The sequence below is a fragment of the Dama dama genome, chromosome 19, assembly GCF_033118175.1.
Source record: "Dama dama isolate Ldn47 chromosome 19, ASM3311817v1, whole genome shotgun sequence".
NCBI classification, from domain to species: Eukaryota; Metazoa; Chordata; class Mammalia; order Artiodactyla; family Cervidae; genus Dama; species Dama dama.
The window spans coordinates 4,891,267-4,915,417 of NC_083699.1; the positions used below are offsets into that span (position 1 = coordinate 4,891,267).

At 42.9% G+C, this 24,151-nt stretch overlaps 1 protein-coding gene across 2 annotated transcripts in view; it reads right to left on the bottom strand.

The window, feature by feature from the left end:
• The window catches only part of CLRN1 (clarin 1), a 44,178-nt gene extending 24,321 nt beyond the window's left edge, over positions 1 to 19,857 (bottom strand). For both annotated transcript variants that reach the window (XM_061167846.1, XM_061167845.1), the window contains exon 1: positions 19,605 to 19,857. In XM_061167846.1, coding sequence (XP_061023829.1) covers positions 19,605 to 19,857 — 253 coding nt within the window. The remainder of the gene's footprint in view (positions 1 to 19,604) is intronic.
• Positions 19,858 to 24,151: the final 4,294 nt, after the last annotated feature.

A 24,151-nucleotide genomic window follows, 5' to 3' on the forward strand; every position in this document is an offset into this window, starting at 1 on the left:
TGTTACCAAACTGAAACAAAGGCAGAAGAAATTGTACTGATTCGCCTCCTGGAAAGAAAAGCCAGAAGCTAAAGTCAATGTCACGGGGAGCATGTTAATTCTTACGAAGTCTCTTAAAATTCCTACAGTTGTGAGAAAGTTACCCAGGAGGGCACTAATCCCTGCTTATTATGCTTACATCTTATCAAGTTTCTTTCTTTGATAAAAATTCCCTGAGGTCTATAATGACCAATCAGAACTCCGATAACAACCCTCCATTTTCCAACCAACACTAATCTGACTTTTCCTTTGCTGAAGATGAGAGCAGACCATTCCAATAAAAATTGGAAGTTGTCACTTTAATGATATTGGATATTTTGTGTCTAGGAGGTAGATTTGTTCCTCTTTCTATTCTTTGAGGTGTAGGATTACACCACAGAAGAAGGATTAGAACATGTTGATCTCCGGAGGGGCTGTCATTAATCCAGCGAGTCACTTCTGGCCTCGAGAAATTACTTGATTAGCTGTTGACACGTGAAAGGGAGTTATTTATGAAAACGGCAGCCGATGCCGTATTAATGGCACAGGCTTGGTCTGTGGGTTCAGCATCACTCTCCCTCTCTTTCATTCCCTTATCACTGATTTCCTCCATCTGTCTGTGACTCCGTGTGTCTGGGTCTCCTCATCCTTCAACCACCCAAACCCCTAATTACCCTTCTTTTTTTCACCAGACTTCTTCCAAGAGAAATATATAAGTAATAAAAATAACAGTCAAATAATTATATGGCATTTGCTGTGTGCCACATGCTTTAGGTATATTGCATAAACCAGCACACTTAATACAGCAATATAAAGAAAGTGCTATTATATGCTCCGTATATAGATTAAAAATAAAGAAGGCACAGAGAAGTTAAGTTGCATAAAGTCACACAGTGGTCTCACTGTCTTTGCTTTTACTTTGCCCTCTATTGTCGAGATTAAAGTAAAATTAATACAGTAAAAAAAATTCTCTTTTTAATGTAATTTTGTGCATTTTAACAAATGCTTGCAATCATGTAACCACCTCCACAATCAATTTATCTTAACAGAACTATTCCACATTTCCCCAAACTTCCTGTTTCCCCTTTGTAGTCAACCCATCCTCCATACAAAGCTCCTGAATGTATGACTTTATGAGAAACTGCCCAGTGTTTGCCAGAGTGGCTGTACCATTTCACTTCCCTGCCTGCCATGTATGAGAGTCCCAGTTGTTCTCCTTTCTTGCTGACACTTGGCAGGTTTTTTAAAATTGTAGTCATTTAATAGAAGCGTAGTTTATCTTGTAGCTTTAATTAGCATTTGCCAAATGACTGATGATGTTGAGCATCCTTTTGTGAGTTTATTTGCCTTCCATATATCTTTTTTTTGTTGAAGTGTCTCTTCATATCTTTTGTGCATTTTTTACTAAATTGTTTATTACTATTATTATTGAGTTTCAAGAATTCTTTCTGCGTGCTGGATACAAGGCGTTTATCAGATAAGTAATTCACAAATATTTTCTCTGAGTTTGTGATTTGTCTTTTCATTCTCTTATCAGTGTCTTTTGAAGAGCAGTCCTTATTTTTAAGAATTCCAATTTATCATTTTTTTTCTTTTATGTATCATGTTTTAGATGTCAGATCTAAGAAGTCTTTACCCAATGCAAGGTCACAAATAATTTCCCCTATGTTTTCCTTCTAGAAATTTTTTAGTTTTATGTTTATAGTTAAGTCTATGATACATTTTGAGTAATTTTTTGTGTATGGCCAAAGTTAAATTTTTTTACATATGAGTACCTAGTGTTTCAAGACTTTAAAAGCTGACCATAGACTTAACATATGACCCAGCAATCCTATTCCTAAATGTTTACAATGGCTTTATTTATATTTGCTAAAAACTGGAAACATTTTAATATCCATCAACTGGTGAATGGACAAACAAGCTGTGGCCTGTCCATAAATAAGCGACCCCATGGACTACAGCCTGCCAGGCTCCTCTGTCCATGGGATTTCCCAGGCAAGAATACTGGAGTGGGTGCCATTTATTTCTCCATAGTAATACAAAGGAACGGACTATTGTTGTACATGATGACATGCGTGGATCTGAAATGCGTTATGCTAACAGAAAGTAAGTGAATTCAAAAGGCTGCATATAGTATGATTCCATATAGATGATATTCTGGAAAAAGCAAAATGAGAAGGACAGAAATGATAAGGATCATTGGTTACCCAGGGTTAGGGGTAGGGGAGGAGACTGACCCCAAAGGGGCATAAGGGAAACATGGGGGGTAATGGAAATGTTCTAGATCTTGATTGTGGTGGTATTAACATGCCTCTATGCATCAGTCAGAATTCAGAGATCTGTACATGAAATGAAGAGGATGAAATGTACGTATGTAGTTATACCTGAGATGGTTAGATAACATCACTCTCAGTGGACGTGAGTTTGAGCAAACTCCAGGAGATAGTGAAGGACAGGCAAGCTTGGCGTGCTGCAATCCATGGGGTTGCAGAGTCAGACACGACTGAGCAACTGAATAACAATGACAGTGAACCTCACCAAAAACAAAGAAAAGCAGGAGGAACAAGGTGTAAAGTGAGTGCTGCCTTCCCGATGTGAGTGACAGCCTCGGCGACGGTGACCGTTTGGCTTGGAGGAAGGAAGAGCTTGGTTAGAGATGAGAAAAGGAGCACTGGGCCAGGAGTCGGGCACTCAGGTTCGGGTCCACTCTGGGACTGTGAGCAGGTTAATGGGTCCTTTGTCTCTGTAAAATAAGGGTCTCCATGGAGCAGCCCGGGGATGGACCAGACATTTGAAATTAGACAAAAGAAATTCAGTTTCAGCTTCTTTTCTAACTCTCTGAACTCCCTAAACCTTGATTTCTTCGGAAAAATAATAAGACTAAGGGGATTCCCTGGTGGTCCAGTGATTAGGACTTGGCACTTCCACTGTGGGGACCTTTATGTGATGCCTGGTCGGGGACCTAGGATCTCACAGGCTGCATGGCACAGCCAATTAAAAACAGTAATAATAATAAGACCAATCCATCTTCTGCTCACGTCTGTGAGGGTTTGATGACATCATGGAAGGAGACCCTAGTGTGTGATCAGTGCTCAGGAGAGGTCTGCTATGGTGCACCCCTGTCTTAGGCCAATTTCCCACCGTCCATCCCTCCCCACCACCTCAAAGACACCGGTCTCCTCTCTCTGCCACAGTATCAGCTTCCCCGTCTGTTGGGTCAGTCCCATCAGCACACAAACATGCTCTCATTTTTCTCATCTTAAAAAGAAAATCTCACGTAAGTCCTCCTCCAGCTCGTACCCCCTTGCTCCATTTCCCTGACAGCAAAAGCTCTCAGGGAGTTGCCTACATCCTCAGCATCTCCTTCTCTCCACCTTCTCTCTTGAACCTGCTGCACGAATACTATTAATACATTTCCCAGGGCACCAAAGAGCTTCAAGCTGTCAGACCCAGGGGCCCATCTTTCTCCTCATCTTGGCCGGTCTACGTCTGGCACAGTGGCTCATTCCCCCCTGCTCCTGGGAACACTTTCTTCTCCTGGCTTCCAGACACTGCCATCTCCTGGGTTTGTTACCTCCCTGCCCACCATCTCGATCTTCTTTATTAGTTCATCTTCATCTCCTGAGTCAACCAGAGGACAACTCAGTTCTGTGACCTGCTCTCCTCTCCCTCTTCACTCTCTCCCCTAGTGCTCTATATGGTATCATAGCTTTGGCCAGAAATACTCTCAAACAGATGTTTCCAGCCCAGACTTCTTCTTGAACCCCACACTTGTATGTCCTCCAGTTACCTACTGAGCATCTTGACTGGGATGTTGAGCAGGCATATCCGTGTGTCCCGAAGTGAGCTCAGAATCTCCTCTTCTCACTCTCGCTTCCTTTAGCTTTCTTCCTTTCGGTTGCTGGCAGTCCCATTCATCCTCGGCCTCATCCTCAATTCCTCTCTGACTCTCACGCTCCATGGTGAACCCATCAGGAAAACCTGCTGGTTCTGCCTTCAGAGCCTGACGGCGTCTCCCTGTCCCCACTGCTCCTCCTGGTCTGAGCCGCCAGTATCTCTCCCCCGGAGGACTGCCAAGGGCTTCCTCACCGCTCTCCCTTCCACCACCCCTCCACCCCGCACTCTGCACTCAACCCCGTGGCCAGTGCGGCCTTTCAAAAGTGAGTTGGGTGGTGTTCAGTTCCCCACTGAAGCCCTTCTGGTGGATTATCTCACTGAGCATAAGCCAAATCATTACGACGGCCTCCTAGGTCGCACACGCACGAGATTGGACTTCTTGTCAGACCTCTGACTCCATCTGCCCCCCGTTCCCTGGCTTGGTGCGCCGCGCCCCTGGTCTCACGCCTGTGCTTCAGACGTGCCCCAAACACTCCCACCCCCGGGCGTTTGCTTGTCCTGTCCCTTCTGCCTGTATATCCCCTCCATATCCTCACAGCCTATCCCTTCAGCTCCAGGTCTTCACTTAGATGCCACTTTCTCAGGGAGACCTTCTTTTTTAAAACTTCATTTATGTTTAATTGAAGAATAACTGCCTCGCTATATTGTGTTGGTTCCTGCCATACATCAACGTGAATCTTAAAGTCGCAGCCCCCTGCCCAGCTACCCACCCCCCGAACTGCCAACGCCTTTCATTCCTTTTATTTTTCTCCACGGCGGTGAGCACCATCTGATAAATTCCGTATTTTCACTTCTTTGTATGTTTCCCCCATAACATGAGGACATGTGCCTGGGTCTGTTTTATCCACTGCTGTCTTCCTGGCACCTAAGGATGCTGGCCGAACAGTATTTCCCAACATTTTTTTTCACTATTGCTTCTCACCCCAGGAGTCTTTTTAGACATTTCTCCTAATCGCCCTCCACTCATGAAATTTTAATACCACGGATATACTATGTATTGGTTTCTGTATTATATTTGTATGTGTACTGTCTACCATATAATATACACTTTTTGAAGGAGTAGGGGTTTTTGCTTGCCCCGAAGAACTAATTTTCACCTCCTTAGGGGGTTTCTGCTGCTGTGGAGAATGCACGATGTAGCTGCTGGACACGCGTGTGTTAGATGGATATGTCTGGCTCCAAGGAGGATGTAGGGGCAGAGCCTGGTTAGCAGGTCTGGGGTTTCTTGGTGGAAACCAGTGATTCTGATGGGAGGGCGTTAGTGCCGCATCTGTGAGGAGGGAAGGGAGGAGGGGAGAGGTCAGTCCAGCCAGACACCCCAGGGCCGAAGGAGATGAAGAAGCAGATTGGCAGTTTTAAGTGTGTTGGGAGTTTCTGGTTGAGAACCAGAATTTGTCCTTTGAGGCAGGCAGTTACTGGTGACCTTAATAGAAGCTGTTTCTGAGGTTGGTGGTAATCGAAGCTGAGTTGAAAGAGCTTTTGGAGAGAATCTGGGACAATGTGGAAATAGAATAGTTGCCAAAGGGGTGAGAGGAGCTAGTGTGGGTTTTTTTTTTTTTTTTTAAGAAGTTGAAAGACCTGGCTGGCAACTGGGATGGAATTTGAAATCTCTTTATTAAAAGAAAAATTTTAATCCAACATACTTGGGGGATTGTCCACATGTTAGATGGAAACTGACGGCTGTTTAATAATAAGGTTTAAAGTTTGGAATCTGTGAAAGAATCCACCTCAAATGTGAATATGACACAGTTCTTTTTTGTTGCCAGGGTGGGAGAACCGGGGAAAACGGACTTGCTCTCTCTGCGTTTCTGTTAACTTGTCCGACATTCCTGCTGTTTATGGAGGGACCTTATAACTGAAAAATGTTGTGACATTGAAATGGAAATGAAGATGTGAATTTCACCTGCAATCCCATCAACATAAAAAGCAAGCCTTCCCTTTGTTTTTTGTTCCTTTCAAATACATTACTGTAATCATAATGAAGTTCTGAGGCCACATTCTGTTCTTTTTATTCAGGATATAAGCACTCCCCATGTCACATAGATTGTTTTTATAACGACCATTGAGATAACTGCATGGATTTTCCATCAAACTGATGCCCTGCTGTCCATTAGGTTGACTTCCATTATTTCAGCATTATGGTTACTGCTTCCCATGAACATTTCCAAGTATACACCTTTTTCTTTCTCATTATAGGGGTGGGTGATGTGCAGGAATAACCTTTTTGGAGGCATTCCCAGGAACAGAATGACTTGGGCCAAACTACTAAGAGAACGCCATCTAGATATGTAGATACAAGGGAATCTAAAGACGGTGAGTTATGTTCTGTAACACTCATGTTAAACTCCTGGTTCAAAGCTCAGTTCCTCTTTGGAAAGTCTGGAAAGCAGAGATTTCAGACAAGATATCAAGTTAGAAACAGTGCTGGAAGAAACTAGATGTTGGGTTGACTTTCCTAATAGAGTAGAAGGCGTCCAGGTCATAGGAGGGCTTCCCTGGTAGCTCAGGTGATAAAGAATCTGCCTGTAATGTGGGGAGACCAGAGTTTGATCCCTGCGTTGAGAAGATCCCCTGGAGAAGGGAATGGCTTCAACCACTCCAGTATTCTTACCTGGAGAATTAGATGAACAGAGAAGCTTGGCAGACTACAGTCCGTGCGGTTGCACAGAGTCAGACATGACTGAGTAGCTAAAACATGCATCGCTGCACATAGAAGTCATCGGAGGGAAAGGGAACCCGCATGGCTGAGCACACACAGAAAGCCTGTGGGACCCTCGTGACTACAGTCTGCACTCATGAAACAGCCGAGTCACTCCTTCGTTAATGGCTGGGGGTGAAAGCACAGTCAGTGATGCTCTCTGGAGGAAGTTTACCGTCCTGCCGTCTTTTGGTGGGAGGCTCTGTTCCTCAAGTTGTCTGTCTTGTCTCTGGACCCCCCTCTCCTTGAGCCTCTGAACTGTGGTCCCCCCATTTCTGCAAAGCCTTTCCCAGCCTTTCCCCCTTCTGCTCCTCTTTGGGTATTCCAGATTCCCCAGCTCTTAAGCACCCGCCCCACTCCAGCTCCCTTTCCCTCAGTCTTATCTGGCTTACAAAAGGCTCAAAGATATCTCACGAACCGAACTCTTCCGTTTCAGAGTGGAAACAGAGGCCATCAGAAGATTTCCCACATCTAGGCCTGCTCCCAGCGCTCTCAGACCCTTTCCCTCACTGGCCTTTCCGAATCTATTAATCATCTGCCTGTCCCATCTGTCTGCGGCCTTTTCCTCCTACGCTGTATCCCCTCGGCGTAGACTTGCAGGCAATACCCTCCCACTATATGTATGTACGTATACACACATGCACACACACACACACACACACGTGGACACCTACACACACACACACACACACACATGCACACCCACCCACACGTGGACACCTACATACACACACACACACACACGTGGACACCTACACACACACACACACGTGGACACCTACACACACACATACACGTGGACACCTACACACACACACATGCACACCCACCCACACGTGGATACCTACACACACAAACACACGTGGACACCTACACACACACACACACACACACACACACACCCCTAGCCTGGCCTTAGGACTCTCCCTCAGTCCTCTCTGGGTCCTTACCTCTCCTTCCCTCCTCAGCTCCCACAAGGTCCTTGCCTCCCCCTTCCTACAGCAGCACCACTCCATCAAGCCTGCTTTAGCAAAGGTCCCCCGTGACCGTCCGGTATAAGGTTCAAAGCACTACTTTGATTGTCTCTCACTGACTCCTCTGTGCTGGTCAGGACCATTGCTCCCTGGCTGGACATTGCTGCTCCTGTGGTCCCCCCTCAGCCAGCTCCCTCCCAGTTCACTGACCATCTCCTCTCCTCTCCTTTTGCATGTCCCTCCTCTTCTACCTGGAAATATTAGTGCTTTCTAGAACACATCTTTCACCTTCTCATTTGACTCCCACCTCGAGAAGCCTCCTCTTCAGTTGTAGCTCCAACTACCACCTCCAGTCTGCTGGATCCCAGCTCTCTGCCTTCGCCCCAGCCTTGCTCGTGACCTCCACATCTGTATAACTGATGGACGTCTCTTGTTGCTAACCCATCTGTGAACTCATTAAACTTGAACAAAAGCCGTTTCATCTCCACTCTAAACTGGCCCCTTCTGTGTTTATCTTGGCAAGTGATCCCAACCATCTAGCCAGTGGAAGTCTGAGGTTCATCCTCTATCACCAACTTCTGTTGATATTTGCTTCTGATTATTTTGGAAGCATTTGCCCCCCTTTCAGCCTTCTGACAATGCTTTGGTTTGGACCTCCAAATCTTGGAGGAACCTTCTGGCTATCTTCCCTGCCTCTCTTTCAGACTTCTAACCTATCTTCTGTCCTGACACAAACCTGCTTAGCATCCTTAAATGGTATCCCAAGGCCTACAAGATAAAGTTAACCAGTGAGGTCCCTCACATTCTCTTCTCTTCTTCCTCTCCAGCCTTCCCTTCCTCCTCCTTTTGTCTCTCACGCATCCTCTGCGCTCTGGCCACAATAGGCTCTTCCTACCTTGGTTCGTGCTGTTCATTTGCTCAGAATGACTTGCTCAATGCCATCTAGTGATATCTAACTCTAATCCTTATTTTCCTGTGATCTCTCTGTGCCTTGCCCTGAGAGATAGTAGTTCTGTTTCCTGGAACTTTATAAACAAAACCGATCATGTTGATGATAATCATAATGGGCACGATTACACCATCCATAGTTCTGGCTCTTCCCCATTCTGGACTGGATTTCATGTTCTGGCTCCTTTGAGGGCCCCGTCATGTAACATCCTTGGTGTGCATCAGTTCCAGGTCAGAGAATTTAGTTGCCTGGGTGAGAGCTCTTTGTTACAATAACTGGTAATATTACAGATGGTGACTGAATCCTGGAATGGAACTACAGCTAATCTCTGATGAATATGTACTGTGAGCAAGAAATCAATCTTTGTTAATTTTTTTTTTTTTTTTTTGGCTGCCCTGCATGGCTTGCAGGATCTCTCAACCAGAAATTGAACCTGGTCCACAGCAGTGAAGACCCAAAATCCTAGGCCATCGTGGAATTCTAAGTCTTTTGTTTATTTAAACCTATAATATGTGGGCTTTATTATTAAAACATAGCCTCGCCATCTTGACTGAGAAAACTGTACATACAACTCTTACAAGTGGTCAGTTATTTAAAAACACTTCTGCTAGATTCTTAGGTGTTTAGGAACAAGTACTCTCTCATTCCCCTTGTGTCCTCAGGGTCTAGAAGAGCTCTGGAGCACATAAGCAAGGATGATCTTTTTAGGGGGTGGTGAGGGCATGCATGCTCTAACTCACAAAGAATTTATATTTTACATATGAAGTGACATTGTTTTCAATAGACCATTGGAAAGTAATAAAAATAAGATTTTTTAAAAAGCTGTTTGTTTTTACTAACTGCTAAGTATGTTCTTTTTATTACTTGCCATTAATCCATGTTTTATTTGATGTCTCTAAATGTATGGCTTTCATTTCAGTTGCCTTAAAATTTATTTCATTTCTGTCTCCTGGGTTCTTCTGCTGTATTTTATCCCAAAACCTTGTTCTCTGTTTATCTATTACTGATACTAGTCTAACAGTCACATCTTTCATCCTGCAATTCTCAAAACAGGACTCGGTAAACCTGGTCTAAGCCTATGTTTAGGCACTAATCAAGGGTATGAGGTGGATAGAATATCACACATGACCAAAGGAAGAAGAGCAGGGAGCTGGTGGGAAGAGAGAAAAATAGTTAGACATTAATCAAAAGATGACAGGCTGGGAAAAGAGTAGCTTTTGCAATCAGAAAAGTGAAAGTGTTGTTGCTCAGTCGTGTCTGACTCTTTGTGATCCCACGGACTGTAGCCCGCCTGGCTCCTCTCTCTGGCCATGGAATTCTCCAGACAAGAATATTGGAGTGGGTTGCCATGCCTTCCTGCAGGGGATCTTCCCAACCCAGGGATTGAACCCAGGTTTCCTGCATTTCAGGCAGATTCTTTACCATCTGAAGCACTAGGGAAGCCCAAGTTTGAGATTAAATCTTGTTTGCCATTTACCGCTCATGATGCTTCAGCTCCTTGTCTGTAAATGTGGATGGTAATAGAAATAAGTTGCATAGCTTTTGAGCAACACAATGAGATCATTTATATGGAAGTTCTATAAATTTTACATAATCACTTAAGCATTTTTTTAACATAACAAAAATGGCAGAAGAGTTGTATTTTCACCAAGAGTGAGATACTTAAGGGACTTCCCTCATGGTCCAGCAGCTAAGACTCCTCTCTCCCAATGCAGGGGGCCCGGGTTCAATCCCTGGTCAAGAAAATAGATCCCACATGTAGAAACTAAAAAAAAAAAAAAAGATCCTGAATGCCACAGCAAAGACTGAAGATCCTGTATGCCACAACTGAGATCCAGTGCGGCCAATAAATAAATATTTTTTGGAAAAAGAGTGGGAGATTCAAAAGCCCAGTGCAGTGTGAGAACACCTGCATTTTCAAGTCTGAGAATTGATCCCTGGGACTGGTGGGAGTTATCCAGCCCATAGGTGGAGCCGTATCTGCACGTGAGGACCAAATATCCTCCCAGAGAAGCCCAGAGATTTCATGGCATTCAGACGATCTGTCTTGCAGCTCAGGGGATTTGTTTGTTTGTTTGTTTTTCCCCCTGACCTGACAGGTGACTATTGCTGTACATAATCCAAGAACTTCAAATGTGATCATTTATTTGCTGCTTGTCACACACTCCCCTCAGTTCCCGATCTACTGTCCCCATTCTCGCTTCTATTTCCCTTGTGCAATTCCTTGCACATTCTCTGATGGCACACTTCTAAAGAGGGGCCCTGACAGTCTTCAGGAGACAGGGAGATGGAGGCCAAGATACTAGCTTTATCTTGATAAAGTGCTGGAGAAGGTGGTTTAGATTGTCCACCCAGTTCCATTGAATTGGTTGGCCTCACACCCCAACCCCTGCCCTCGCCTGTCAGCGGAAGTCTTCCTTCCCCCGGGCAGACCTGGCACCCTGACTCTGGCCAGGAGAAGAGCAGACTCCTGTAACTGGTGGGCAGATTTAGAAAGACCGAACGCCTTTGAAGCCACTGAGCTGGGAGCCAAGCTTGCTCAGTTTCTTACTGTGAGCCCACCGTTCAGATCTGTTGTTCTCTCGGAGCCCAGATGGGTGTGGATGAAATGTGAAACCCTTCCTAGAAATACGCCCGCTAAGGGAATGGAAGGCAAGCGTTCCAGCTTGAACTTGACCAGAAAACCTCCCAACTGTTTGGGAATAATACTATACATGACTTCTCCGCCCGCCCTCCTTCTGGTGACCTCACTCTAACACGGAGGGCTCCTGACTCTTCGGCCTCACCCGATTCCGCCAGTCTCGGCTGTCATCCGCCGCAGTGCTTCTCAACCTTGGCTACATGTTATACTCACTTCGGGAGCGTCTAATCCACCCAGTGCTCAGGCCCCGCCTCCAGAGATTCCGATCCAGCTGCTCGGGGATGGGGCCTTGGCATCGGTAGTTTTCAGGACTCCCTGGGTGATTCTAAAGCACAGCAGGGTTACAGACCACTGATCTAATGGTTTAGGTCTCATCGACCCTATCTGTCTTCATCTGGCCAGATGTAAATTGCAGGTGACACCATCTGTGAAGCTCTCAAAACGAAGGCAGCCTCTGACAATCACATTAGCAATGTGCCGCCTCTTCTTCCTAGATTAAAGCTGTGGTGGTAGCTTCAGAGGTCCTGTTTTTCTTCTTGACTTGTCCTTCACATGAAAGGGATGTTTCAAAAAGAAGTTGTATTTGGCCCCTTGGTGCTCAGCTATTCATTTTCTTGAAAGGGACTAAGGGGGAAGATTTCTTTCTTCTTACAGAAATGCTCTTTATCTGACTTTTCCCCTCAGCCCGTCTGCAGCCTGTCATTATGAAAATCCAGTAAAAGACATTCCCTGACATAAACTCAATGCATTCATCTCCTTTAATATCACCCCAGATCTCACACCCAGGTATCAAGCCAGGCTTCTGATGGCTCCATGGTCAGGGAGTGTGAAATCCATGACCCCAGCACTTAAAAGGAAAAGACTTGATGATATGATAGAACCACTTAAAATGCAGTTTTCTCAGTACTTCGCCTGAATTTCTCTCAGCTGAACTCTACCTATCTGACTCCAGCCTATGGGAAGCAGGCCCATCAGTGAGTCTTAATCACCCACAGCGGCTGAGGGACGGCAGATGCTTTGGTGCATATGTGTCTCCGATAACAGAACCTATTTAACTGCTCCGAATCCACAGGGTATGATTATGTTGGGGTAATAACTCCCAAGAATGGCTTTGCCACAGTTATAACAGGCTGAGAGGGAGCGAAATACGAATCCTGCATAAATTAGTCTGCCAGGTACCGTTAGCTATTAGTCAGTGCTATCAGACCTGTAATAAAAGGGTATCATACCACAGCCACTCTGGATGTTTAGCTACATGACTGGATGAAAGGCAAATCTGACATTGTTTCATTTAAGTGAGGTTTTTTTTTTTAATCTACCTGCTTTTAGCTTTATGAAATCCCTAATACAGTTCAGAGATTAAAATGAGCTTTTATTTTTCATCTTTTGAGAAGAGAGATCTTGATTTGTACTCTTAATTCTATCCCATTGACTCTTCATACCAGTTTTTGTAGTGAATCAAATGTACCTGCATTTTTTTTTTTTTATTCCTGCTTCTGTTTTGAAACCTGTTCATGTCACCTCAGGAAGGAGCCTGCCATTTTCATCATGGCTGTGGTTAAATAATTATTGTAGTGCAAGTAGCTAAGTAGGGCTTCCCAGGTGGCGTGGGTTTGACCCCTGGGTCGGGAAGATCCCTTGGAGAAGGAAGTGTCAACCCATTCCAGTATTTTTGCCTGGAAAATTCCATGGATAGAGGAGCCTGGTGAGCTATAATCCACGGAGTCACAAAAAGTCGGACACGACTGAGAACACGTACTCACACAAGTAACTAACTTTGAAGATCTTACCATAAAGGTTTTCATTGGCAGAGATTTTTAAAAGAGCTAACCACAGTTAAAATCAGGTATCTCTGCCTTCAGCGTTAACTGTCAACATCAAGGTAATATAATTACATAAGCCAAAGATTAGCTACAAGCATGTGACCTGCTCAACCTAGATTCTTAAACAGGCTCGGCTTAACTATTTTATTTTCTAAAGGTCAAAATTGGGGCTGAAATATCAGGGCCACTGAAATGTGAAATAAAGAGGCAGTGAATGAATTCAAATCTTAAGGCCGACTGCCATCACTTGATTATATGAGAACTAGGTCTTGTGAAGTACTAACATAGTGGTTTTTCATCTGTGAGGTTTTTTTTTCTTTTAAAATAAACTGAAGTAAAGTTGACTTACAATATTATATTAGTTTTAAATGTATAGCATAGTAGTTTTATCTTTGTATAGGTTATACTTCATGCAAAGTTATTAGAAAATATTGACTACATTTCCTATGTTGTATCTTACTGGTAATGGGTAACTCTTAACCCTCTTCACCTACTTTGCCTCCACCACCTATCTCCCCTCTGATAACCACTAGTTTGTTCTCTGTATCTGTGAGCCTTTTTCTGTTTTATTTGTTCACTTTTTATTTCAGATCCCACATATTATTGAAAACACATGGTATTTTTCTTTCTCTGCATATATATTTTACTAAGTATAACACCCTCCAGGTCAGTCCACATTGTCACAAATGGCAAGAGTTCATTCTTTTTATGACTAATATCCCATTGTATATGTAAAACATATCTTTTTTTATCTATTCATCTGTTGACGGACACAGTTTCTATATCTTGGCTATCCTAAATGATGTCACTTAAGAACATAGGCTTACATGTATCTTTTTGAATTAGTGGTTTTGCTTTCTTTGGATAAATATCTAGGTGTGGAATTGCCAGTGGTCATTCTATTTTTAATTTTGTGAGGAACCTCCATACAGTTTTCCATAGTGGTTACCAATTTACATTCCCACCAACAGGACATAGTGTTTCCGTTTCCTCCACGTCCTCAGCAGTCCAACATAGTCTATTAAATAGGTGGTGAAACTAAGTCCTGCTTGCACATTTTCCTCATCTCTTTGCATAATGTATGGAGACAGAAGGTGGGAGAGAAATGAGTAGATCGAGAATTTCAATCCTAGGTCTGCTACTTAGTAGGTCTGTGGCTTTGGGAAATTTTTTTGACCTCCCTGAGTTTCCACTTCTTCCACTTGTATCTGTTCAAGAGAAGCAGGATCATAACGCCTCCGTCTAAAGACTGGAGATCATATATGCAAAATGCCTGGCACCCGTGAGACACCTAGTAAATGGGCAGCTGAAACTAGTATTTTTTTCTTCTGGACTGTCTGAAAGTCCTTGGGGAAGATGAGTCACCCTCAGAAATTAGAAGAGAAAGCAGGATGGGGGTGGGTGGGAGGGAGGCTCTAGAGGGAGGGGATATATGTATAATTATAGCTGATTCAATTTGTTGCACAGCATAAACTAACACAACGTCGTAAAGCAATTATACTCCAGTTTTTTAAACAAGCTTTCTTCTAAGGATGAAAAAAAAAAATAAATGAGAAAGCAGAGCAGCAAATTATAAGAACAATTTAGGAGACATCTTCCAACAGGTGAAGTTCACACACCAGGGTTAAGTTCCGAAAGTTCCCCTGAGAACCTGCCACACACAGTTTCAGAAGCAGCCCCATCCACCTCAGCTTCCTCTCCCAAGAAAGCACAGGTCAGTGACATTACTCGCTGTCAGGATGGAGGGTAATTTAAAGGGAAGGCGGGGGGGTGGGGTGTGTGTGTGTTTATACATATTTTGTTGCTGTTGATCAGTCACTAAGTCGGGTCGGACTATTTTGCGAGTCCTTGGACTATAGCCCACCAGGCTCCTCTGTCAATGGGATTCTCCAGGCAAGAGTACTGGAGCGGGTTACCATTTCTTCCTCCAGAGGATCTTCCTGACCCAGGGATTGAACCTGTGTTTTCTGCATTGGCAGTGGATTCTTTACCACTGATCCAACAGGGAAGCCTGCTTATACATATAAGCAAGACTGTAATTGTCAAACAAGGCTGATTTTGTGGATTATTTTTTCCAATAAGGATATTAGATGGAGTTGTTAGGAAGGAGGCAGAGATAAATGTTCTTGTCCTGGACTAGCCAAGGAGAACCAGAAGTTCCTTCTCTCAAAATCACCTTTTCTGTATTTCTCACTAATTTGAGGATGATTTCTGCTTAAGTTCTGCCTTTGGGTAAAGAACATCCTTGGAGTGTTAAATATACTAGTCATTCTTCATTTCTTGACATTACCAGTTAATAAAATCAGATTCAGGAAAGAGGAATTTTTGCAGTGAGGATGGAAGAGGAGTTTCTAGGGAAAATGGAGAGAAAAAATAGAAGGAGGTTGGACAGCTTCTCCCTGCCTTTAGATCTCCATTTTTTGCTTTCTCAATAATTCTCTCTTAATTCTTTGAGAGTTTATGGCTGCTCCTGCTCTTTGGAACCCACTAACCCCTCTCCCTAGAATTCCAAAACATCCCATTTTTCATTTTCTCCTTCTTTAACCTGCAATTTTCTACACAAAAAGTGAAAGGTTATGACAGGGAGAAAAAGAAGCACTGACTTTGATAATGAAATTCATCTGGGTCCTAATAAACGGTAGGTATTTCAGAATACTTCAAACATCAGGTGCTTTAAGCATGAGAGAGCAAAGGCACACAAAACTCGCCACTTCTAATGATGGTGGCTAACATCTGTCAGTGGAAGCTGTGAGCATTTGAAACTAGAAGGGTCATGCAAATTTAAAGCTGGAGGGACCTTGTCTGGAACAGCCAGCCTCTTGTTATACAGATCATAGAGTGTTTGAACTGGAAGAGATGTTAGAAATCACCTAATTTCACCTCCCATTTGATAGATGCAAGAACTGAAAACCAATGAAGTGACATAATTTGCTTAAAGTCTAATCTCCAGCGAGTGGCAGAGTGCTGCCCCCATCCCAAATTGCTTATTCTTGATAGTGTCAGTTTACCAAACACTGATGAAGCATCCCTTTGTGACATGCATTGTACTAGGTCCTGGTATGAGGGAGCACCAGGATGCATAACAGCCCCTGCCTTCTTAGGGCTCAGGATCCCCTTGCAGAGAAATACATTTCGTAAGAACTTTTAATCCAGGTGATGAGAAATAACAGAGCGAGCATCAAGGTCTGGGAAGGAGAGAGGAGGAAACAGTTATTTGGCCATGAGAAGTTGGCTCTCCCCTTCGAGTTAGTGAAGATAGATAGAACATTACTATCTTCTAATCACTTTTTTCCTCAATGGGAGGAAAACAACCACTCTGTTGGCTGAACTGTTCTGATGGGTGAGTGAGGCTACACAATAGGGCACCTAAGCTAGAAGGCCAGAGGGGCCCTGCAGGCTGAGTGAAACAGTGCAAGTGCATCCTACCCACCTCCCTCCCACCAGATAGTCTTCCCTGCACACAGTAGGTGTCCCTCCTACCCCCACTGGGCCTGCTTCCCTGTGGCAGTACGCTAAGGAAGAGGGGAGGGACAGGCAGTGTTAGCAGGAGGAGGAACGTCAAAGACGTTTGCAGCCCCACCATGGGTAGGCAGAGTGATGAGAAAGATGCAGGACATACAGAATGGTGACCGGTAGATCACCCGGAACAGATGGGATAGGCAGGAGACCGCGGGGATAGAGTGTCAACCCTCAGTGATGGTCACAGAAATCCAGAATCCCAACTCTTCTACCCCAAAATATGTTTGAGAAGCCACCTTCTTGCTCCCAGAAGTGGTTTCAACGCTCGCTCTGCAATCTGGGTCATGTGCCTCAATCGGTCAAGAAGCTCTGCTTCTCTAAAATATGAAGTAAGCTAAACCTCTGTTAAGCTTTTTACAGATTTTCAATCATAAGGTCCAAATTAAGATGCTTTAAAAAGTATGACTCAAGTTGCAAGCTACGAAATTCTGTGATTGGTTAAATTTTGTTTTTCTGATTAAAAAAAAAAATTATACCATATGTTTTCCCCAGCTCATTGAACTGTCTTGGCAATGAAGAGATCAGCGCATCTACTAATGATTAATGCCATATGATTCTTGAGGATCATATTTTGATAATGTTCTGCAGTGTTTCAAACCAAAACACAAAACCACCCACACACCCTGAGCTCAAAACGGATCCTTTTTGTCTTGATGGCTACTTTTAAAGTTTAAACACCATCATTAAAATTTTACAGGTGACATTTCAGGAAAAATTAAGCCGACCAGTTGTGCTGCCTTGAAAGGAAAACAGTCCTTCGTTATAATGAATGAGATTGTGTGCTCCATATGAATGCTAGGGATCGAGAAGATGAACCGCTGACCCATAAATGGGTGAGGATCAGCCAGAGTAAACGAGGCAGAAGTTTTCCCAGCATAATTGTACAGGCTCACAGGGGAGATTTTTGTTATAATTAAAAGAGAGAGAGTGGTCAATAGGGAATATTTAATAGGAGTAAACATGACAACATTGCCTAACTATTTTTCTGGTTCATTCTTCATCCTCATGTTATATTATATATCTGAGTTTTAAAAGTGACACATATGTTGCACATACAAATGATACACATAAACTTATATAGCAGAACCAAACAAAAACTCATTTAGAATATGGACACTGACAATGTCCAATGTATTCAGAATAAATCTCCAACTAAATTTGTCCAATGCAAAATTTTCTTCATTAGGCTGGGGAAAACATTCAGAGAATCACAGGGACTAATGCAATGGTGTGAGGTAGGCGGGGGTATTATTTAAACCCCACCAGCTCTGAAACTTCACAGAAAGCAAAGGGGCCCCCAATGAGAACAACTTCATTACAGATAGAGCCGGCCTAGGACACAGCCATGAAAAACTGCTTCACTGAACTACAGAGGAATGTGGCCCTGGGAGGATTAAATGAGACAAAATATGCATAGGGCTTACTGTCAAGTGCGTATTTAGAAAACATATTATTGTTTTGGAACATATCCTGTGCTATGAGTTAAGTTTATCTTCATTTCACTGTGGAAAATGCAGAGACTCCAGAAAACCCCTGCAGGATCTCTGCTTTTGTCTAAATTCATTTATGAGAAGCTTTACTCACACTTTAGCTTGCCAGTGACTCATGGTTAAATCATTTCACTCATCTTTTTTCCTTTTTTGTCTTTTAATGCAGTTGCAATTTGTGTGACATTCTGCTTTGTTCTTACCCCGCACCCCTTGGGAAGCTAAGCAACTCTAACAGCCCCCTTACCTTAATGAAATAAAGCCATTCAATAAAAAGGGTGGGGATCCACTTCATCCAATCTAGTCAATGATGATTTCTTAAAAAGCTGAAGACTAATTCTTGGGGACTTTCTGGAGCCCTGTGCAAATTCCTGTCACTTAATAGCCTATGTGAGTTGAAAGTTGGTGTCCAATGGTGCTAGGAAGTGGTAAGGAATGTTGTGGAAATATAAATAGGCCAGCACTGAAATTTAATTAGACACTGCATATGTTAATAATAAATTCAATTAATTTAGCTTTCTACCTATGCTAGAAAAAAAAAAAATACCCAGGCAAAATAATAATTCATTTTAAATGCCTCAATTGGTAACCTCCTTTCCTGAAGACTGATTTATGCAGTAATTTACTGGCTGTGTCTTCATAAGATTGTTCCAAACCAGCCCTTTTGAAATAATAATAATTTCTGAATGTGTGCTGGGAGAGATATAACAAATGACTTCTTATTAATTTCCATTTAATGAGTTGCCTATTCACATGGTAATTTTTTAAAAATTCTCTTCTTAAGACACACAGGTAGTAAATATTGTGGGTAACACTTCCATTTCACAAATATCGCAATAGGAAAATCTGTCTCTTATGCTCTATGTAATTCAAAGATCAGTCAGCAGCAAATTTTCTATCCTAAATAGGCATCTAATTCTTTCTCAGGTAGCATGGCACATTATTTTAAATTTCTATAGTCAGGTGATCCAAATTAGGTAAGGAAAAAAGAAAGAATATTTATCAACAGTAAAGTTCCTAACAGGGAAAATAGGGGTATAGACAGGAAACAAAGTTATGTTTGCAAGGAATAAAAACAGCTAGAGTTGGTTAAGGAGTCTATGACACTGGTTCTTTTTTTTTTTTTTCCTTTAAACTTTTTATTTTGTATTGGGAAATAGCCGATTAACAATGTTGTGATAGTTTTAGCTGAACAGCGAAGGGACTCAGCCACACATGTACGTGACACGGGTTCTTTTTTAAAGAACAAAACAAAGATCTTCTCTTACAGCTCTCCTATTTCTCCAAGCTCCCCTCTTTTAAAAAAGAGCCCATAATTTCTTACATAAATATTAATATTTAAGAATGCTTATCTTTACCAAAAGTTCAATTCCCTGGTAACTCATTAACTGTAAATTGTCATAAGAAAAATAGAAAGAATGAAATAACAAAAACTAGAAAGAAGAAGCTGCTCAGAAGAGATCTATGCATTTCAGATGGTTCATACCTCTTCAACAAGTCCTGCAATAAACAGGGCAAGGTTCTTAAAAATAATTTCTTGCAACACTTGGAAGAGCGTGCCTACACTATTAAATAATTCAAATGGAACAGTTACTTACATGAGAACCGAAAGGGCCTTTTTCCCAGGCCACACTGCCTCACGCCCTGTCCATGGAAAAGCCCGTACTGAATTTCCCCCATGAACTTGCCCAGCTCCTGCCCTGAGGCGTTGACGAGCTGAGCCCCAGTTGTGCAGAGAAAGGTGGCTTCGATCCACAGAGGTGTCCCCAGGGCTGCAACGACTCCGAGGGCACACAGAAAGCTTAAGGTCCCAGCCGTGCAGAAAATGACTTTCTTCTGTTGGCTTGGCATGATGTGAAATGGTCTTATGAGGGTGAGGTTCAGAACCCAGACCTGTGTGACCAAGGAGAAATGACTGCCCCTTTGACTGTGTTTATTAGAGAAGCCGAACAGACAGATCCCAACTGGAGCGGCAACTTCACCACGGACGGCATCTCTCGCCAGGTTAAATGTCAGAATCCCAGGGTGGAGGCGGCTTCATCGTGCTTGCTTGGCTTTCTTCCTCCTTTTCTCTGCTTCTTCTAATTTGAAATCTTAGGACTAAGAACCTAGAGAATAAAACTCTTTCAAAGTGCCTGCAAGTATCTGCTCTTCTATCCCCTGGTAACAGAGGTCTAAGATAACAGATGCAGTCCTCTGTGTAACCTGATAAATGCCTCCCCTTTTCTCTAATTACTGTCTGATTGGGTGAGTTGAAACTTTCAGAAACAGGCTTGGCTCCCTTGGTAAATGATCAGCTACTTGAGAAGTTAGTTTATTTTTGTTTTTGTTTTAGGTGGGAGGAGAAGAGGAGTTTCATTAGAGGTAGGAAGAATATATATATATATACACACACACACACACACATTTTTATACATATATATGTATATATACATATAAATATATATATGTACACACACAAATATACTGGCACTTAATTGATTTTGAAAAATGTTCTTTGTAGCAGGATAAAATATTGGACTGAATTGGTTTCTGCTTGGATCTAAAGCTCCATAGACAGACTACTGGGACTCCTAACTCCTTTTCTCCTGGATCAATGATTTAGAACCCGTGTGTCGATGGAGAATTTTTTTTTCCTGGCACACAGAAATATGGAGATGCAGATGCAAATATCTAGATTTCTAAATGTTTTCCTTTAAAAAGTTGACTGCTTTGGGATAATGACAAGGGAGTGTAGTTCTGGATCTACAGTAGTTCTGGAAATATCAGAATCTGAAAGAAGACAGAGGCATTGTTGTGGAAATAACAGATTGTGGTCAGATGGAAGGCACTGGGAATTCATCACTGAAAAGCAAAGGTCCCAGCAGAGGTAATTGGTCAGGGAGACAAGAGGCAAAGGGATGAGCAAGATTAAGTCACAAACTGAGTTTGGTTAAATTGTCAAGATCTGAAAACTAAAGTTCAGAATTCAGGGACAGATTTTTAACTCTGCATTTCCAGTGAGATTCCTCTTTCTGCAAACAGATACAGTACTCATTTGTGTGTGTGTGTGTGTGTGTGTGTGTGTGTTTAATGAATGTCTATTTATGCCACATTAGTGTGCTAGGCTCTAACTTACAAAGTGAACTTTCAGTTAGAACATAGTATGTCTGATAACCTTGCCAAGTGTCTTACCTAATTCTTATGATTACCCCATAAAGTGACAAGGAAGAAGATCACAATGATATGCCCACATCACAGATAAAGAAACTGAGGCTCAGAATCAGCAGACAACTTGCCCAGGAGAGTTGTGGAGCTGGATTCAGATCCAGCCCTTGTCCTGGAAGAGATGAGCAGCTCTTCAGTTGGGTTGGGTTGGGCTGGAAGTAACAGGGTAGAGTAGCCCATCATCTGTTATACATCTTAGGTGCTTGGGGAACACTGACATCTGCAGATGGAATTTTCCCCCTTAGTCAAAAACACCTGTTTATGTTAGCTTATAGTCTCTCAATCCACGTTTAAGCATGGTAGCTTAGAAGAAATTAATCAGTGAAGATTCTACACCTAGAGACATAATGAGTCTCTAGGTTAATAGAACTTTGAGGGGAACTTTGGACTACTTGGCATATCTACCGATTTTTAGTAATTGCCAGAGGCTGTCTTGTTGAAGATCGACAGCTAGGCATAGGACCAATTCAAGAATACCAGTGTCCTTTCAGGGAAGGAGGCAGGCACATAAACCATGGTCACAGGACAGGGCAAACACAAGATTCCAAAGAGGTGCTCAAAATTAAGTTTACAGTGTAATTCCTTTTCATGGAATGTGACACAACTGAATAAAAATTCATCACCGGCTCTTTGGCTTCCCAATTAATTCTCCACTGGATTTAGAGCAATTGCCATCATCGTCCACTAGCAGAACAAGGGGGTACTGCGTAACTGTCCCCAGTAAGCAGTTATGTGGGGGTACATGTGCTGTACCCATCCCAGAAGCTTTAAGGTGTCTAGGCAGAGCTAAGTTAATTAAATCAACATATTCTGTAATTGGAGGAAACAGAACAATTTCAAGCCTCGAAGCAGAAACTACCCATAACTTAATCATTATAGTTAATACCTCCTCAGAAACGACATGGCGAGAGAAGGGTAGCCAGTGTAGAATGTTAGTTAATGAACAAAACTAGTCAAATGTACCTAAAGCTGTCCATGAAGAAAAGCCCTGACTATGTGCATGGACAGCAGTCAGATCACATCAGTGCTTAAGTTTGCATCAATCTGTAGTGGTTTTCTCTGATCTACAGAAGCATGAGAAAAATAAATATAACATAGTGAACTCACCTTTTATTCTTAAATTTGTGCCCTTCCTAATTTTTGGTAAGATTTCCTTTCCTTAATGAAATAATGGTAGTTGAATCTTTAGTGTCTTAACTTGACAAGTTAAAAAATTGGCAAACCTATATCTGTTCCCAGCATTAAAAAATTATCTGCTGGTCTATGACATACAACTCATGGATCCTTGAGCAGAAACAACGAGACCTAAAGCCTCACAGTGTCCTGGATGATCTCTTTGCTCATCCAGCTGCTCAATGGATCACTTGAGATTTTTTTTAAAAACTGCTAATGTCTGGGTCCTAATCCGTGAGATTCAGATTTGTTTGATTTTAGAGTAGGGTCTTCATGTTGAAACGGGATTCCCTGATGGCTCAGAGATGCGGGTTTGATCCCTGGGTTGGGAAGGTCCCCTGGAGGAGGAAATGGCAACCTACTCCAGTGTTCTTGCCTGGGAAATACCATGGACAGAGGAGCCTGACAGTCCAAAGTGTAGCAGAGTTGGACACGACTGAGAACCAAGCACGCATTCATGTTGAATCACTCCAGGTGATGGCATTGTGCAGTCAGGGCTGGGAATCAGGGCTCGGACCCCATTCTACACAGCTACCCTCTGATGACTGGCTGGGCTCTGCAGGTGTCTCAGCCCTGGAACGCAGCAGGCATGGCCATCTGGTCACTGGAGAGGAAGGGTCCTGTTGCAAATTACTAAACTGGCACTGCCTTGATAGCTCAGACTTTCCTTAATTCTATTCAGCACCAAGAGCATGATCTCGTCAAATTGCCCTGCTGAGGCCAAGTTCTGGTGTATCTGAGATGAAAGACCAGGTCATAGATCATAGCTTTACCGCAGGTCACCATGTGAACACCCGCAGCAATGTCCCCTGGATGTCTCCGAAGGGCGCCCTCGGGCCCTACGCCCACTGCCCTCCTCTCTGTGCAGCTCCCTTTCAGACTCCAATACCAACCGCCCACAGGCTGCATGGTGTGTGTGTGATCCACCCTCTGAGAGTGATATAATAGAACCTGGCAGTCATTATGCCTGACAGCCTTCTTTTGAAATTTCATCTTAAGTGTCTTGAATGACAGTGATGACACCATTTTCCTTGCAGTCTCTCTGAGAATTTGAGTCATTAATGTCAGCAAGTTTTCATCAAGAATCCTACTGAAATCTTTACTTCTCTCAATCTTAACAGCAATACACTTGGTGGCATAAGGGAAGGGAACTAAGCCTTGTCACCCTCCCCACCATGACCCCTTTCTGGGTCTGGATGATGATATAATTCCTCAGTGTGATTGGAACCAGTATCCAGAAAAAAGTACCATTGCAGGCGGTTCTGTTACTTCCAAAGTCGTATTTATGTCTCTTCTTGTACTAATCTGGCTTCACTGGTTTTTACCCTTAAGGTCATCTTCTTAAAAAAAGAAAAGGCTCCAATCCAAAGCCATAGGGGTGCTCACCTGATTTGCTCCCTGCGAGTAAGAGGGAACGAGATTTGGTGGGTTGTGGAAACAGTGCTGGGGATAAAGATGGGCTCTCGGGTTTGGCTCCGGGTCCATCACTAAATTAAAAATTCTTTAATTTTTCTAGCATTTGTTTTAGTCAGTTAGTCATAGCGTTCTCAGCTATACATATAGGCAATTCTCAAATTATTTTTAACCAGAGAAATCATTTCCTCAACTAAACTCTTGGGTATAATAAGAGATAAAAATTGAGCTTTTATACTGGGAGAGATGGGGATCCAGGAGCTTTGTCACTGGGCCCCCTTCATTCCTTATTCCCTAAGAGCCCCCCACCCCAACCCTAACACCAGCTCTGACAAGCACAGTGATAAACATG